This window comes from Hemicordylus capensis, chromosome 3 (assembly GCF_027244095.1).
Source record: "Hemicordylus capensis ecotype Gifberg chromosome 3, rHemCap1.1.pri, whole genome shotgun sequence".
Lineage (NCBI taxonomy): Eukaryota > Metazoa > Chordata > Lepidosauria > Squamata > Cordylidae > Hemicordylus > Hemicordylus capensis.
Window position 1 is genome coordinate 313,774,867 of NC_069659.1, and position 18,450 is coordinate 313,793,316.

Consider the following 18,450-nt stretch of genomic DNA (forward strand, 5'->3'; position numbering starts at 1 on the left):
CACTGTGCAACTCTATAGAAAGGACAGGGAGGGGCAAATTGGGGGGTAGAGAAGCACTGCATGATAAAGAAGAGATAGAATCCAACCAGCTAGAAAATCTAGGAAGACCAGAGTTTTCCACAGAAATTCTGTGAGTGACAATACAAGGCCTCAAGGGAAATGCGTGTTTTAATGGATATTTTAACTTGGTTTTTTATATGTTTTAACTGTTAAATTCTTGGGGATTTTTATGCTGTAAACCAGCTAGAGACTTTGGTAATGGGCAATATACAACTTAAATTAAATTAAGTGTGCTAGGGACATGCTATTGCCATCCGGATCAAAATGCTGACAGTGACTGAGAGTTACAGAAGGAAATCAGGAAGGCATCAAAGAGAGTTGTAATAATGGGTGACTTCAACTACTCACACATAAAGTAAAGTTGTCGTCAACTCAGTGTCGACTCCTGGTGACCACAGAGCCATGTGGTTTTCTTTGGTAGAATACAGCAGGGGGTTACCATTGCCATCACCCGTGCAGTATGAGATGATGCCTTTCAGCATCTTCCTATATTGCTGCTGCCTGATATGGGTGTTACCAGCGGGGATTCGAACCAGCAACCTCTTGCTCCCTAGGCAAGTTATTTCTCCACTGCAGCATTAGGTGGCACTGGGTAAATTCACATTCACCCACACAAAGACTGGATAAATTCACATTCACCCACACAAAGACTGGATGAATTCACATTCAAAGAGGCTAGATTTCTAGATACGCTGAATAGCTGTGCCCTAGAACAATGGGTCAGGAAACCAACCAGAGAGAAGGCAACTTTGGACTTAATCCTGAGTGGCACCCAGGACCTGGTGCAAGATATCAGTGTCGTGGAACCTTTAGGGAACAGTGACCATAGTGTGATCAGTCTCAACATACGTGCGAGGAGAATCACTAAGGAAGTCTAACACAGACATTTTGAATTTCAGAAGAGGAAACTTCTCTAAAATAATGAATTTGGTGAAAAGAAAACTGAAAGAGAAGGTCAGGAGAGTCACCTTGCTCCAGAATGCATGAAGTTTATTTAAAACCACAGCAGACAACTAGTTAGAAAGTATACTAAAAAGGAGGAAAAGTACCACCAAGTCCAGGAGGATGCCAGCATGGCTAATAAGTAAAGTCAAGGAAGTTATAAAGGGGAAGAAGACTTCCTTCAGAAATTGGAAGGCCTGCCCAAATGAAGAGAACAGAACACAAATTCTGGCAAAAGAAAAGCAAGGAGATAATAAGGGAGGCAAAAAGAGAGTTTGAAGAACATTTAACTAAAAGCATCAAGGAGAGTTTAAAAAGACTTATTTAGATACTTCAGAAGCAGGAAACCTGCCAGGGAGGTGGCTGGTCAATTAAATGATGAGGGAGTGAAAGGGATTATTCAGGAGAATATGGAGGTTACAGATAAGCTAAACAAGTTCTTTGCATCTCTCTCCACAGCAGAGGATACTGAGCTGAACCGAGCTCAGGCTAAAGAACTGAGTCAGAGGTGATGAGAGATGATGCTATAAACTGGAAAAATTAAAAATTAACAGATCACCAGGACCAGATGGCATCCACCTGAAAATCCTTAAAGAACTCAAATGTGAAATTGAACAACTTTCCTGCAAAAATATATAACTTATCCGTACAATCAGGCTCTGTACTAGAGGACTGGAAAGTCATCAATGTAAGACTGATTTTCAAAAAGGGATCCAGGGGGAATCCAGGAAATTACAAGCCAGTTAGCTTAACATCTCTTCCAGGTAAATTGATGGAAGGCATTCTAAAGGATAAAATTGTTAAGCATATAAAAGAACTGGCCCTGCTGAAGGAGAACCATCATGTCTTCTGCAAAGGTAAATCTTGCCTCACCAACCTTTTGGAGTTCTTTGAGAGCATCAACAGGCATGTGGATAGAGGTGATCCAGTTGACATAGTATACCTGGACTTTCAAAAAGCTTTGACAAAGTTCCTCATCAAAAGACTCTTGAGAAAACATAGCAGGCATGAGATAGGTTCATGTGTGGATTGGTAATTGGTTGAAGGACAGGAAACAGAGGATAGGTATAAATGGACAGTTCTCTAAATGGAGGAAAGAAATAAGTGGGGCTTCCAGTTATCTGTACTGGGATTGATGCCTTTAAATTTATTCATACATGATCTAGAAGTTGGGGTAAGCAGCAAGGTGGCCAAATTAGCAGACTACACCAAACAAGGGTCATGAGATCTAAAGAGATTGCGGGGAGTTCCAAAAGCATATCTCCAAACTGGTGGAGTAGGCAACAAAATGGCAAAAGTGATTCAGTGTAAGTGTAAAGTGACACATACTGAGGCAAAACAAAAAACCAAAAACCCAACAACACATATACACTTATGGGGTCTGAGCTGTTGGTGACTGACCAGGAGAGGGAGCATGGGGTCATGGTGGACAGCTTGCTGAATGTGTCGCAGCTGTAAATAATAAAAAAAATTTAAAGGCTAGTTCCATGGTTGGAAACATTAGGAAGGGGACTGAAAATAAAAATGCCCTTATACAATACAATAATTTTGCGGCCACATTTTGAGTACTGCATACAGCTCTGGTCACCATATCTTAAGGACATTGTAGAACTGGGAAAAGTGCAGAAGAGGGCTACCAAGATGATCAAGGACTTAGACTACCTTCCTTAGGAGTCAAGGCTACAACACCCAGGGCTTTTTAGTTTAGAAAAAATATGACTGAGAGGAGATATGATAGAGGTCTATAAAATTATGCATGATGTAGGGAAAGTTGATGAGAGAAATTTTTCTCCCTCTTGCATAACACTAGAACCAGGGGGAATCCCATGAAACTGATTGCCAAGAAGTTTAGGACCCACAAAAGGAAGTACATTTTCACACAACACACAATTATCCTATGGAATTCTCTGTCACAAGTTGTGGTGTATGCCAACAGCCTGGATGGCTTTGAGGGGTTTAGATAAATTCATGGAGGACATCTATCAATGGCTACTAGTCTGAGGTTTATAGGCCACCTCCAGCCTCAGAGGAAACATGCCTCTAAATACCAGTGGCAGGGGAAAAACAAGAGAGAGGGCAGGCCCTCATTTCTTGTCTGTGGGTTTCCCAGAGGCATCTGCTGGGCCACGTGAAACGATGCTGGACTAGATAGGCTTTGGACCTGATCCAGCAGGGCTATTCTTATGTTCTCACTTCTGTCCTGTCCTAATCCATTTGCAAGAGTAAACGTTTTAACTACTGATATGACCCAAGAATTACCTGGTGCTAAAACAAATTTAGCTTTACTGCTACAATCAGCATGCGGTGTATCTGAACAAATATTTTACATAAATAGCATTTCAAGTTAGTCTACCAGAATCCAGCGTTTTAGGCTTCCTAACATGAACATATCTGCTTCATCCTGCCCTCTAGTGCAGTTTGCTAGTCCCCCAAACAAGATCAAATGTAGATCAATGCCTATTCATTCCATACACATTCAGACAAACATGTTCAGCTATTCAAGGTCAGCTTCCTCTAATTTTCTGTTCTTGTGCGGCGATATGTAGCCAGCAGAGCAGGCCAGACTCCTCTCACTGTGGACAATCCTGATCAAAAACACCCTGTATGAAATAAGGCAATCTAAAGTTAGGAAGAAAACAACAGAAATCAGTGTTATGTAAAATGTAGAAAAATATAATGTGTAGATAGCACTTTAGCAGCCTGAACCACAACTATCGGAGTGCAGATTTTTAGGCTCAAGTTCCTAGCTCGAACAAAGGTCAGAACAGGATGCCCCTGAAGAGCTATCAGCAGGGTACATTTGCAGATATAATATGCCAGTAATCATTCTTGTATGTAGGCTTCGGGGCCTTGTGCAAAGCTAAATGGTGAGATATTAATACTCTTTTTTTTTTTTTTTGGTAAAAGAGTGCTACTGAGCTAGTGCTTATTTTCAACCTGTGCAACTGAAAACAAGCACAAAACTGCCAAGACTGGTCCAGTTCCGCAGTAGCCTCACCTATGAGAGAGAACAAGGACAGCAGATGCTCTACTCAGTTTCCAAGGAGCCGTTTTCTTTGGATGTTGAGGCTGAAGATAATTGGTATCACTGAGCTGCCTTTCCTCAAGACATGAAGTTGCTTGTCATATTGTGTGTGCATGCCTTCTCCAGTTTAATAAGTCAGGTTTGATGTGTCAGCACACAGAAACAGTGAATGTAAAGTTCCTCCCTAGGCAGGATGAGGGCAATTTGCTCTTATGTCTCAACACTCCCAATGAAGTATTCACTTAACCCCTTCGAATCAGAAGGAAAAAAACATAGCCAAAAGCAGAGCTGCTGTCTGTTCAGTGCATTTTAGCATATGATGCAAGAGTTTCCCCTGAGGTGTTTTATACCAGTTCTTGGAGTTCTGAATGGAAAATGGCAAAGGCTGCGGACAAAATTACAATTTGTTAAGTACGTTAACTTTGTAACTGGAGCAATATAGTCTTCAGTTGTAATTCAGGAGACTAAGTTAAGAAACTTTGTTATGGACCCTAAACTCAGGCACTTATTAACTAGTTTCTACATTAACCAGTTTTCTACATAGTATAATTCACTGCATAGGTCTTGCTGAATTTAATTTATAATTTTAGAAATATTTGATTATAAAGCCTGCATACTTGCTTGGAAACAAATTTCATTGATCTCAGGAGGACAGCTTCCAAGTAAATATAATTCGGATTGGGTTTATTAAAAAGTGTTATATTCCCCCGCTTCCAATATTTGAATTCCCAGTAACATGTACATTCAAGGGACAACCACACAATGTAGTTGAGATAAGATCAACTGGATAGTGCACTAGTCTCTGGTTCAGAAGAGCCTACGAAGTGTTGAAATTAGTGGTGTTTTAATATTTATTTTGAAAATATCAGTGACTTGACCCCATTCCTCCTGCAGCTTACTCTGTAAGATGTATTTTCTGAAATGGAGAACACATGCTATGAACACTAACCTTTGACAGATCTCCTGTGCCACAGTGTTTTGCTTGAACACAAAAGCAACTCCAGTTGTCTTTAAAATTATTTTATTCTGTTCTACAGTTTAGCTTTACTTCTCAGGTCACAAACAGCTGGATGTTGTTTTTCTTCAGAGTGTACATGCTTTTCATTTCAATCAGATGCAAATTCTTGCCCTGTTCTGCACAATCCTCATTTGTAGCATTTTCATAAAATACAGGATCACTTGAAATATACAGAAATAGATTCTTATATAAAATTTCCATATAAAAATAACAGGTATTTATTTATAAAGTGTATGATACTACAAAGTAATGTTCTCCTATTAGGTCAGATACATATACATTTACATTTCTAAGAGCAATAGTTTCAAAACTGTTTCTTTGTATCTGTATTCCTTGTCTTCACTCCCACACACACAACCACGTTTATCACACATCAACTAGCCACACAGACTATATATTATGCGGTAGTTATTATTCAAAAACAAAACAACCCAGCAGCCTCTACAAAGCATAGCAATAAAAATGACAGAATTAAGAGTATGGTACATAATTCATGGGACATTAAATCTGCTGCAAGTTCTTTTACAATCTTTATATTCAACCTGTTGCAATGATAGCCACACAGAGGCTGCTTGATGCATGTGTGTGCTACTGTCCCACACAGAAAAAGAGGCGGCCATCATGTTTCAATGTACTCATAGTTCCAAGGATTTTCTGTGCTGTTACTCTAACACAGACATTCTCACCATTTAAGCTTGGAAAAAATTCACTACCAAGGTTTTGGAAAAGAAACATGTAGAATGTTCTTTCAATGTCAGAGAGATTCTGCAAGAAAAACAGGTTATATTGTAACAGAACTTATAGCAGCATTGGTGGAAAATGTAATAGGGTTGTAACTGATCAGAAGAATAAGTCATAATCTTTAGTCAATTTTGGTCAGATGCACACATGCTCTTACAGCACAACAAATTACTGTGAGAGAACAAGATTCTGTTATGCTCTGTGGGTAACACTCTAAACACAAGTGTTACATCTGCATTAGAACTGAATTTAGCTTTGAAGGTGCAACAGCTTCTCAACAAATAGAACCAGAACTGTCTATATGCCACAATTTCACTGAAGAGCAGAACATACAAAGAATGTAGTATGGAATTCAGTTTGTCAAGGATCTCTGCTTTCATTTTTAAAATGCAAGGTCTCAGTCCTTCAGGCTATGTAGAGAAAAGTGTTTGAGCAAGACTGAAAATCTCAGAAGCTGGTTGAATAAGATTTCCAGTGGTTGGAGGCTAGGCTTAAGTACCTTGCATTAATTTGCACCTCTCCCTAGCAAGACCAGAAAGCTACGCAAGACAATAAAATAATTGTAAAATATAAAAAATTATTGTGAATTTACAACTTTCTTGACATGGCATTTGGATTGCTTGGGCACCTACCTATAGAAAACATGCCAAGGTTTGTTTCATGAGATGAGGAACAAAAGTGAAAAGAACGGAAATGTGACATGAAGGCTGACATTAGAAGAGGGTGTCACGACTTTCAGTGGGATTCAAAGTAAGTAATAGTATTGTTTCCAATTTAGCTTCATCTCCAAAGGTCAGAATCGGACACAGCCACTTTTCATCATGAAAAATACAATGTCAGCTAAACCAGTAGTTTAATTGTGCCTATTAGTTCAAAAGGTCTCACCTGAAGACATATCAAAATGTCATCAAATATCTCAAACTGATTGATTATGAGTACAGGTCGAGTACCCCTTATCCAGACTGGTTGGGACCAGCAGTGTTCTGGATTTTGGACTTTTCCGTATTTTTGAGTCTTCTATTTACAGGGTACAGGCGGAACTCTCGCAAGAGTTACAGCGGTGAACAATAATGGTGGTGGCGAGGAGGTGGACAGCTGAAGAGGCGAGCGAAGGAGGCGGGAGGTGCAGGCGGTGAGACGGCCCGACCCTGAGGGAGGCAGCTTGACTAAATTTTTTAAGTGAGCTGAGGTGTGTCCCCCCCCCCATTTTTTTGTTACAGCGTGGTGTCCAGATTTCAGAGCATTCTGGATTTCGGGTGTCCGGATAAGGGATACTCGACCTGTAATGATGTTATTCACAGATCATTGCCTAAGACCTAGTAAGAAGTTTAAGAATGCATAGCAATGTACTTTGGGCTAGTTCCAGAAACACTCACATACAATGCAGGGATGGGAAGGTTTGTAAAATTTGAGTATCATTTGCAACCTGAGTGTACATTCAAAGTGACACACACTAAAACAAGATTCACACAAAGGTTTCGAGATCTGCTCTTGAATATACTCAAGATTAAACTGCAAAAAAATTTTTTTAAGAAGTTTGCTGTGGTTACTTTTTATACCTTGTAACTACAGACACCAGTGGTTTCAAATTTGGTTAGAGGCCGACTGACCTTCCTAAATGGTATGTGTAGACCATGCGATACTTTGATAGACATACATTCACTCCTGCATTAAAAACAGCTAGTAAATCTAGAAAGGACAGACTGCCTTTCTGTACTGCATCATCATTGTACCTATTTGCATATGCATAAGAGTAGTTAATGTGGAAGTGGATCTGCTCCACAAATAAAGATGAGATTTCCTATTTCCTGCATGTACTGGATGTCACACAAGTTTATGTGCACAGAGGCAAAACAGTAAATCTATGCTTGTTTTCTTGCATACAATGGGATCAGGTATGGCAGTGCACATGCAGAACAGCTGTTCCATGCATGAAAGAAGATCACTAGATTGGAACAAATGCCACATCAGTTTAGTGTATCATGTTCCATATTTTTCCTAGAAAACCCACCTGGCATCTTCTGTTTATGTTACCAGCCATCCACTATAAGTCTCCAATTACATGACTGAGGCAGACCCATGTCTACACACACATCCATGTTTAAAGTCCATGTTTAAAATAGGAGGCATAATATAAAGGCCAAAGGGGTGCACAGATGGGGTCATATTAGACCCTTTCCCTGCACTCAGTTCCGTAGTCCCCAAGTACTATTCTGCCAGTTAAACTCACTTCTGCCACTAGAACTTGGCTGGAAGAAAAGCACGTATAAGTACTAACTGCAGGGAGATGTGGGGAGATCAGATGTGAGGAGTTTTAGTCTTTTTAAGTGCACTCCTAACCCTTGCTTTTCATGTGTGGAGCAGATCCATGACTAAAAATGTTCATCTGCTCCTCCCACATGTAATGTGGGTCTCAGTCACACAAGACTTCAAAACAAAAGCAGCTAAAAAGCAGATAAGTAAACCAGCAAAGGCATACATGACTTCGCTTTTATTCTACCATAGGTTGATGCTTTGAATTAAGGATCTCAGCATCTCTCCCTCATTTGACCAGCATTCTGACACAGTAAGGTCATGTCCAGTGAAAGTTCTATTCAGAGCTCTGTGCCATGTGCTTGGTGAAGTCTTGCATTTGACTGCTGCAGAAACTGGGATGTATGAAAGACTGCCTAATTGTTTGCCAAATCTCTCAGAGTAAAAAATTTTAGAAATTGGAACAAGGCTCCTGTTAGTTCCCAGGTTGCAACATAACCCTAAAATGAAAAATGCTTCCAAAGAGTTGATCATTTGGATTTTAATACTCATAGGTAAAAAATCATTCTGTGATAAAAGCAGTATATAGAATCTCAAGCTAAAAATATATTTCTCAAAATTTTTCAGAACTAGATCACTACAGTTTTGGCTCAAAGTGCTTCAATTTAAAAACAAAGGAATCAAATTTGCATAATTCAGATTACACCTTAAAAAATGCTCCCTGGGTTATGGTTATTATGCATCAAGTGAGTGATATTTTTCCATGATGTTAGTCCCAAGCCACTGGAGTTTCCTTCTCTATTAGCACTGCATGATATGCAGAGACAAACAACTAGAAATGTCTGTATGAATCACTTTAAGAACCTGACATCAGGATTTTATTTTTTTTAAAATCCTCTTCCAGCCTTTTGAAAACAGCTGTATTTTGTTTTTTGTATTTGAAGTACTTCATGGGTCTCATGTTCAACATTTGGAAGTTGAACTCACTCTTTTGGAATAAATTCCTCATCTGTCAACTGATAGTTTGGATTTAATACCCTTAATTTAAAGATCTATGACATACAAGATTATAGTCTTGCTAAAATTTAAATTCCTTTTCTCCAATCACCTTTTTAGTTTATAAAAACTAGGACATTTCACAGACCAATTAAAATTTTAATATGTAGTACTTCTCTGTTTACAACTTCCAATGTACTTTCTTAATTTCCATCTTAAAAACTAGCAGCTGTATAGAAATTATGAATATTGTTTCCAGTGCTTAATAATAAGGGGAAAACACTAATTGTTGAAATACTAAATTTAGAGTAGTTAAAATGGAAGCTGCAAGCTCAAAACACATTTGCCTCAATGAATTTATATTTTGTCCCCAGCAAGAAGATTAGAATAGAACATATATACCAATAGTCTCCCTGTCATAGTCTTGACAGACATGGTTGCTATGTTCTTTTGTAGAAAACAAAACAGAAAACTGCCCAGGGATGAGACATCTTATGGGATAAATGGGGAGAGAGGGGACAAGGCAGGAAGCAACATCCCATACAGAAAACCAAACTTGAGCATAAAAATAAGGCAGTCTTTGCTTGGTTGTACAGGGAAAGAACTTTGGACCCATGCAGCCATTCTGCATGTGGGCCCAGGACAAGTTTGCAGTTGCACAGTGGCCATGTGACAAACCTGTCTGAAACCTAAAACTGGTATGTGTTACAGCCCTTACTTGGGACTAAGATGTGCAGATCTTATGTGCAGAGGCTAACAGGGATGTGCAGAGGCTAACAGGGAGCCAGGTAGATTGGCTCAAATAGTCACCCTGGATTCAGCAAGTATGGTGAAACAGCATGGCCCAGGAGGTCCCTTCCTATGAGGCTTTCCTTCCAGATACTTCCTCAGCTAGGAACCTCCCCAGCGATGACTGACTGACACGTACGCACACACACCCCACAAGCGAACGTTGCTGCTTGGCTCCATTTAGAGCCTCCCTTCAGTCTGAGGAGGTGCACAAGGGAAAATGGATGTCCTGTTGAGAGGTACAGAAGACTCATCATTGCTGGTTCTTAGTCTGCTTTGTCATTACATGCTTAGCATATTGGGCCTGTAGTGGAGGGAAGAGGGAAATAACCCATACAGGTATTAGCAACACCACCAGTGTCATCCCAGAGAGTCCATTTGCAAGCACATAGATTGAAGCACTGGATCATGCCCTGTATTACTTCCTCTGTAATACAGTCCTTGCACTTGGTTTTGAATCTTTCCCAGATATCAGCAAATACATGGGGCAAAAAGTATACCAGCACTACATAAAGAACATAAGTTCATACTAATAGTGCACAAGAGCAGCATTTCATGTGGCTAGCATATCTTTACTCTGGTGAAGACGAGTCATCTTCATCATCTTCATCGTCATCATTAAATGAGCAGGGAGTTTCACCACGCGACTCTGAGTAGTGCGATGTTGCACTGCTGGACTGTTGACTGCTTGGGGCCAGCAGTTGCCCTGTTGCTAAGGCCACTTCAGCATCTAAACACAGCCCTGGATTTCCACTATAAAAAAGCAGAATAATACATGAGAAATATACAAGAGAAAAATTTCCTATTTAATAATTTTGACTTGGTTTGAAGGTGAAAACTACTAAAACACTACTGCTACAGGCTTCGTCCAAAAAGTGTGTGTTTAGCACTCATTAGTTATAGAATCATATTCTACTGACAGTTGTCAAGTGCTGATCTGATGAGACACAAAGCAATGTTCATGTATGTGCAAACAAGCCATCAGCTGGTTAATTCAGTACTTATAACAAAATTGTAGGTAGCCATGTTGATCCAGTAAGAAGAAAAATCCACAATCTAAAGCAGGTAATGCTTTTATTAGGGCAACCTAAAAGTAGCAAAGCATTAAACAGTGAGCTTTCAAATAGGTCTCTGCATCAAATTGGAACAATTGGTTCAGAAGTGATGCAAGCCACATCATGGCATTTTTCACCTGAAATGATTCCGATGAAAAAATGCCCCTGGTATTGAAAACAGATTCAATGTAATGCCACATTGTATCAGAGGATCAGGGGGTGTGGCTTACATTGACTAAAGATCCAATGTTCCCAGTAGAAGACGCTGCCCAAAAAGCAGCCAAAGGAGCAATTCAAATCTCCATCTGCTTGACGTGGAACGCACCAGGGCAGGAAGCAACATCATTACGTTGCATCCTTTACCAGATGCATTACTGGGGGCGGGAATGGCCACTCCTTATAACTAGGGATGTGCTCGGAATGTGTTTCGGAAACTGAATCATGGCACAATTCTTTTTAAATCAAGGCCTATCTAGCCCCTTTAATGCCGAGGAGAGCAGGTCCATCTCTGCTCCTCGTCCACTCGATGCCATTGCCAGACTTGTGGTGTTCCCCCCAGCTAACTGCGCATGCTGGCGGCACTTTCCCCCAGTTGGGGAGGTGTTGCCAGTTTGGCAATGGTAGCAATTGGAGAAGGAACAGGGATGGACCTGTGCCAGGGTCTGGATTGTGCCACGATTCAGCTTCCGAATCGCATTTCAAGCACATCCCTACTTATAACTATAGGATCACAGGCGTGCCACTGTCCTTTGGGCACTCACTTACTTCAGTAAAAGTAAGCTTCCCTTTCTCTTGCCCAGTCCATCAAACTGATACTGATGTCAGCTCAATGCAACACAGGGTGCCCCCAGTATCTGGTGCTTGATGGGCATCGCTGATATTCAGTGCAGGTTTGATCCCGATAATGAACATCATACACAGCTCTACTTCCAGGTTCTACAGAAATCTTCCTAGATGGTAAGCAATACAATTCTCCCTCAGTTGGAGCAGTGTATCCTGGGATGCATAGACTTCTCTTCATCTGCCTTATTGCTTACCATCTAACCTGATGATAAACTCTGTAGTACACAAAAAGCTTGCTACTACTTTTTGGTCAACCTTAATAAATTATTACCTAATTTGAATGTTAATTTTACTAGTTTCTAAGAATTGAGGAATTCTTCATTTTGTCACTTTCCCCAGTATCATAATTTAAAACCTGCTTATTAACCCATTCAGAGATTAAACCAGAAACATATATAGGAAAAGGCAAGACATATATAACCAAAATAGATCTTCAGTCTATCCCATTAATCAGGGAATCCTTTTTAGTTAATATTAATTAACTAAATTAATTTAGTTAATACGATGATTAATACGATTAATATGATAACACTTTAAAAATATTTTTTAAATATAAAAACCTCAGGCAGCAAGAACCAGCTCAAAAGAGGCATTTCCCTGCTTCATCCACACAGGAGGGAATGCAAAATGGCAGTGCATAAACAAAACTGACATAAAAGCAAAGAGTAGCATCTACAGTATTGCTAGCACAACATGCACTAGTGCAAGGCACCTTCCCAATGCTTCTTGTCCTTAATAAATGTCCCCGAGCCCCTCGAAAATCATGGCTGAGGGTTGGGAGGTCTTCAATAGCTTGGAATGAGGCATCGGATGGAGGATACTTGGAAACTGCAAGGGGGACTGCTAGTGAAGGCATAGCTCCACTCGGGGTTCCCAGGTATCACCCCTCCTCCTGAAGCCCCCAGGTCTGCATCTCATACCATTGCTGAAGATCCCACAATCTTCATCCATGGCTTTTCAGGGGCTCTAGAAATTTCCATAGGGAGGAGGGGGTGGGAAGGTGCCTTGTGCTAATGCACACTGTACAAGTGCTGTGTGGATGCTACCCAACAAAATTCATTTAATAAACCAAGATTTATTTAATATGGTAGCAGCTTTAAACCAAAATATCTTCTCCCATACAGGGGGAACTCAATACCTACTTATTCAAGTTTAACAGGAAATAAAAATTCTGGGCAGATTTTCCCATAAAGGGCAATTTCCACTTGATTCATAAGCATTCACATACAGCATTTACTTACCTTGACTTAAAAATAACAATGTCTCTAGCTGTATCCAAAGCTGAACCTGCCTGAGCTGAGACTAGTCCCTGGTTCACCCAAGAAATTCCTGTAGACATTTCTAAAGGAAAGCATTAAGACAATTATAATAGAAGACACAGCACATCAGTTAAGACATGTACTGTATAGAGAGTAAAATACATGCAGCAGCAATACCAGGACCAGAATATCATCAGAGATAGGTACTCTAGAGGCATTGGCTCATGCACAAGCAACATGCTCAGAATCTTGAAAATTCCAGTTTTTATTTTACTCTGCAATCATGGAGCAGGCTCTTGTTTTTGAGGCTGCAATGTCCTGGAGAATTCAATGTTTCCCTCTAGTTTTCAATCCCTTTTCTTCTATTTTATGATCTGTGCACAAAGTCAGAAGCTATAAGTACTTAATGTTGTCGGCATGGACACTATCACTATAATAGTTTTACATTGTACAAAAAGCTGCCTCCAAAAGGACTGGCACCAGTAACCCTTTAAAACTGGGAAAGGAGGAATACCTAGTCTCACAAACAGGAATCTACTGATTTGCGTTTATGCATATATTTTTTGCTAGCTTTGTTGACTTTCTATTCCTTTCTGCATGTTAAGATGATTAGTGGTTAATATAGTTTGTCACAGAAGTTAGGCAAGACTCTGGAGTTTGAAGAGAGTTTAAACAATCCATACATGTATTAGTTACATTAAAACTGATTCTGAAAAACATGGTTCATATAAATTTATGATAGGTTTGAAATTTATCATTTCTACCTAGCTAATTCTTAGTACTCAGCTGAATAGCACAATGGAAAAGGGGCTCAATTCTTAAACCTGCAAAAGACTAATCAAAAACATCTTAGAGAACAAAAGTTTTGTTTGCCCAATTTACAGACATCACAAGTGGAGTGAAGCTTTGAGCCAAAACCTTCCCAACAAAGTGAGGAAAGGAAAAATTATCAAGTAATAATCCCTTTGAAGATAGAATGACATCATAGCACCAATGGAATAAATTATCTGAAGAGTCTTTTGAAATATAAGCACAATGGATACATTATGTAAATCAAACACACTTTGGTTGTTCTAAAAAAGGATGTTATCTTTGCAAGATCTTACTAGAATGGTCAAATAAGATTTGCCATTGTTATTTGCTCAGGAGTTAAGGACATGATTTTAGAGGCAGACAGCCAAACTACAGGTTACATTATTTGGCTGGCACATTTGTCCTTTGTAGGCAGTAAAATGATTATGCTAGAACACTTGATGGGAAGAAAGCTGATCTTGTGGCAGCAAACATGACTTGTCCCCTTAGCTAAGCAGGGTCTGCCCTGGTTGCATATGAATGGGAGACTACATGTGTGAGCACTGTAAGATATTCCCCATAGGGGATAGAGCTAATCTAGGTTCCAAGTTCCCTCCCTGGCATCTCCACGATAGGGCTGAAAGAGATTCCTTCCTGCAACCTTGGAGAAGCCACTGCCAGTCTGTGTAGACAATACTGAGGTAGATGGACCAATGGTCAGACTCAGTATATGACAGCTTCCTATGTCCCTAACACAACACAGTGTATGCGTGTGTGCACGTGCACGCACGCACATATATAGAAACACACACAATCCAATATTCTGAACTTCAAATTATTCATGATTTCAAAGAAGTCAGCTTCTTATTTTAGCTGAACTATTTGTTTCTTGAATCTATCCAAGAAACCCCCAATCATGAGATGATTATTATTGTTGCTCTACTCATGAAACATCTTTGTAAGCTAGTACAACAACAAATATTATTATTATTATTATTATTATTATTATTATTATTATTATTCTACTTTGCCGTCTTTAGAGTTTGGCACTGGCCAACAATGCAATAGTTCTTTCATTGTCAGAATAATATTTTTCTTTTTAAATTTTTATTATGGTCACTGACCAGTATACAGCACAACAAACAGTAATCACAATAAACAATCTAGATTGACCAAAATCATCTTATATACTAAAATTATTCCTAACATACATTACCTTTGCACTTATGCACTTAATTACTACTGCTTTAATAAGCAAGAGAAGAACAGACCATTATAATTTCATGGCAAGTTTTATGTGCTATTTAGCAACTAAGTTGTGTGAGTATTCTTATCAGAGAGGACATATATGAAAAGTAAAATTCCTCTGATCTACCTGGTGACTGGGATAAAAAGAGTTGCCAATTTACTACATGGATTACTGTAAAACATAAAATAAAATATGCCCCATGATCTCCACCACATCTGATCCACACAGGCATTTATATAGATGGTAAAGTGTGTGTTTTGTATCTGCCCTCCAACCACAACTGATGGAAAGGTATAAACTGAGCTAAAGAAAATACCCTCCAATATCTAGGAGTTATCAAGGAGAATAAGTTATCTGCTGGATTTGAGCTGGGAGATAACCACCAATTCTTAATTAGATTCAAAACCTTACTTATCTCATTTTTATAATCCATGTCCAAAACACACTGTACAAGAGTCGTTCTAGAATAATCTAATATTATTTGGGACACTAGAGAGCCTATTTAGCAGTGTCAAAACAGAAAGCTTGTTTACTCATTACCATTTAAAGGTGGTCAGATAGATCCAAAGATAAAACCTTCACAGATTTAAGGGCTATCTATACCCTTAGTCAAACATATTTGCAACAAATAACCTCTTAGGAGGGAAACAGCAAAAGGAAATTTAGCCTCATTCCCCATCAGGATTTGGTTTCCACAACCTATACATGTGTGTATTGGGGGGTGGGGGTGGGGGGAGGTGCTTCTTGAAAGCATGCTCTTAAGCACACATTCCTGTAAACATCTAGTTTGGTCCTTTAGACCAAACTAACGTTATTCTTGAGCAGCTGTTAAAGAGGCATACAAACACAATTGACACACCATTTAAAAAACCAACCAACCATAGTAACATGAAAATAAAACCTTTAAGCTTACATTTTCACTACACCACGCTCCCGGAAATAAAGAACAGATTATACAAAGGACAAGATAAGCTACAGCTTGTTGGGAAAGCTATGAATATCTGGCTCCCATCCCTTTTCTGGAAAATTTGAATCACCTACTATGTTTGTACAGGCCTCAGATTTTGGTAACCATGCAGATTAGGCTGATCTAACCACAACTTCACACTGTAAAATTATGTTGAGAAAAGGTAAAGTCTTAGAATTAGCAGTTTGCACAAAGGTTTAAAAACCCACTTGTGCCTCCCCAAAACACGGGCGCTTCTAAATTATTTGCATGAGGGGAAAGAGCTGTAACTCATGAACACATTCTCCAGGCTCTGAAACTAGCACTAAATATCTTAAGTTAAAAGACAAGTTGACGCAGGATTTGCCTCTGGCAGTTTAGTGCCTGTTGAGAAACATCCCTGTGATATTACAAATATTGTGTATAACCTGCCTCTGAAAGGCAGGTGCTAAAAATTTTGTTTTTTTAAAGGCAGTTACACTCAAACCAGAAATGTTCTTCCGGGTAGACAATGCAAATGAATGCTGTGCTGTCTCCAATACTTTGCAAACATAAAAATCATTTGGGAAAAATAAATGATATTTTAAAAAGGGGGAATGCAAATGCTGGCAGTATCTAAATGCTGGATGTAGCTCAAGTTAACTAGGGCACTGGTGGTCCTCAACTGATGGGCTGTGACCCACTATGGCAGATTGTGCAAATACTGCTGCGAACATTTAGGTTTTTAAAGCACTCTGGAGTCAAGTCTCAAGTTTCTCAGACCACTAAAATGTGAGAAATGCATTTGTAGGTGTGTGCTTGAAGCATTTCCTGAAGCATGGTTGCAGCATGTGCTCAATCTTTAGGTTTTCCAGTTGTGCTGCCCAACACTGCTAAGGGAAAGGGTTAATGGTTGCAATTCTGTCACTCAGCTGGCCAGCCTGAATGATGCAGCCTGCAAGCAGAGGGAAAAGTCTGCACATGCATGCATATGCATAGGGACCAGAATTTGCTTTAAGGAAAGCACAAATGTGAGCATTTGGGGGGGCAAGAAGCCTCCACTGCCTTCACTCCTCTTCAAAACCAGCCATGAGAGAGGGTATAACGTTTCAACAGGAATTAATTTGAAGAAAGAAATTAATCCAATCGGGACTGCCATGTAGGGTGTGTGAATGAAGTATTTTGGCACCTCTAATTTGAGGCATTGAAATGATTTGAGTTCCTCCGGCTGAAACATTTCGGTGGGGGGAGAGCGAGCGCTTTAAATGGAGGAAGGGAGGTCTTACTTGCCCCTGTTGCTCCTCAGCCGAAGATTAGTTTGAAGATTAGTTATCACTTTGTTTCTGTCACAGAGTTTAATGTTGTGGAGGTTATTGGTATTCAGTTGCCAGTATTTGTTTGTAAAAGATAAGTTATTTGGCAGCAATTGTTTTGTAACACAAGCTTTCAGGCTTTGTACGATGTTATTTCTATGTTTTTGTATAATACGAAATTTTTTTATACATTATAGATCAGTTGTGAATTTCTCATGGGAACAGTCTGAAGAAAGTTTGAAACGGCCATTACTGTTCCTCTCTACTAACAACCATCACAGCTTCTGCTTTTCACCAAGACATGATTCAGCTTGGCAAACACAGTGACTTTGTTGTCTTTTAGACTCCACCATGCTGGTTGCTTCTACTTCATGACAATTTGTTACCAGTAAAGACTTTGGATTACTATTGTATACCCTTGATTTGTCAGTTATCTCTGTATGAACACCTATTACCTTCTATTATATATATGCATTACTGGAGAGTAATTAAGAGTGAATAACTATTACATCCATCATGAGTAATCTGTATAGTCACCTGTGACATTAGAACGCTACCTTTAGCAGATTTATTCATTGTTCTACTTCATTCAGTCATTGTTCCTCTTGATTTTAGAGGTTTTTTGATCACTTATTTCTGAGTTTGTTTCCTGTCACCATTTGTGATCCCTGTTTTCCTGTTTGAGCACTCAAGAATGTCAGACGCCATTTAGGTGACAACATTTGCAGGATGCTGAGAAAAACAGGTTGCTCACCTGTAACTGATGATCTGGTAGAGATCCGTCGATATTCATAAGAATGGGTTCTGCGCCTGCGCAGGAACCCCACGGTATCCATGCCTGAGCTCGTCGAAGCGCCCAAGCCACGCCCCCACGCTGCTGCGTGCTATATAAGGCGCGGCTCAGGCGCGTAGTCCCTCAGTTCTTGGACGACCGCCGTGGAGGACGATCATCTAAAGTCTTTCCTTCTTTTTTGTTTTGTTTAAATTAGGTAAGTTCATCCATTAAAAAGGGGGAATATCCTGAAGAGGATAGAAGCCACACACCTATACGCACATAGAAGTAGCACTACTGCAGAGGGGAAGGTTGGGAGGGTCTTATGAATATCGACGGATCTCTACCAGATCATCAGTTACAGGTGAGCAACCTGTTTATCTGGTTCGAGATCCGTCGATGTTCATAAGAATGGGTG

General features: G+C 39.7%; 1 protein-coding gene across 18 annotated transcripts in view; it reads right to left on the reverse strand.

Annotated features, from left to right (window-relative positions):
* Positions 1-5,031: 5,031 nt before the first annotated feature.
* TFDP2 (transcription factor Dp-2) overlaps positions 5,032-18,450 on the reverse strand; it is a 106,080-nt gene continuing 92,661 nt past the window's right edge. For all 18 annotated transcript variants that reach the window (XM_053310275.1, XM_053310283.1, XM_053310271.1 and 15 more), the window contains 2 exons: positions 12,964-13,063; positions 5,032-10,577 (listed from right to left, as the gene is read on the reverse strand). In XM_053310275.1, coding sequence (XP_053166250.1) covers positions 10,397-10,577; positions 12,964-13,063 — 281 coding nt within the window. In that variant the 3' untranslated portion in view covers positions 5,032-10,396. The remainder of the gene's footprint in view (positions 10,578-12,963; positions 13,064-18,450) is intronic.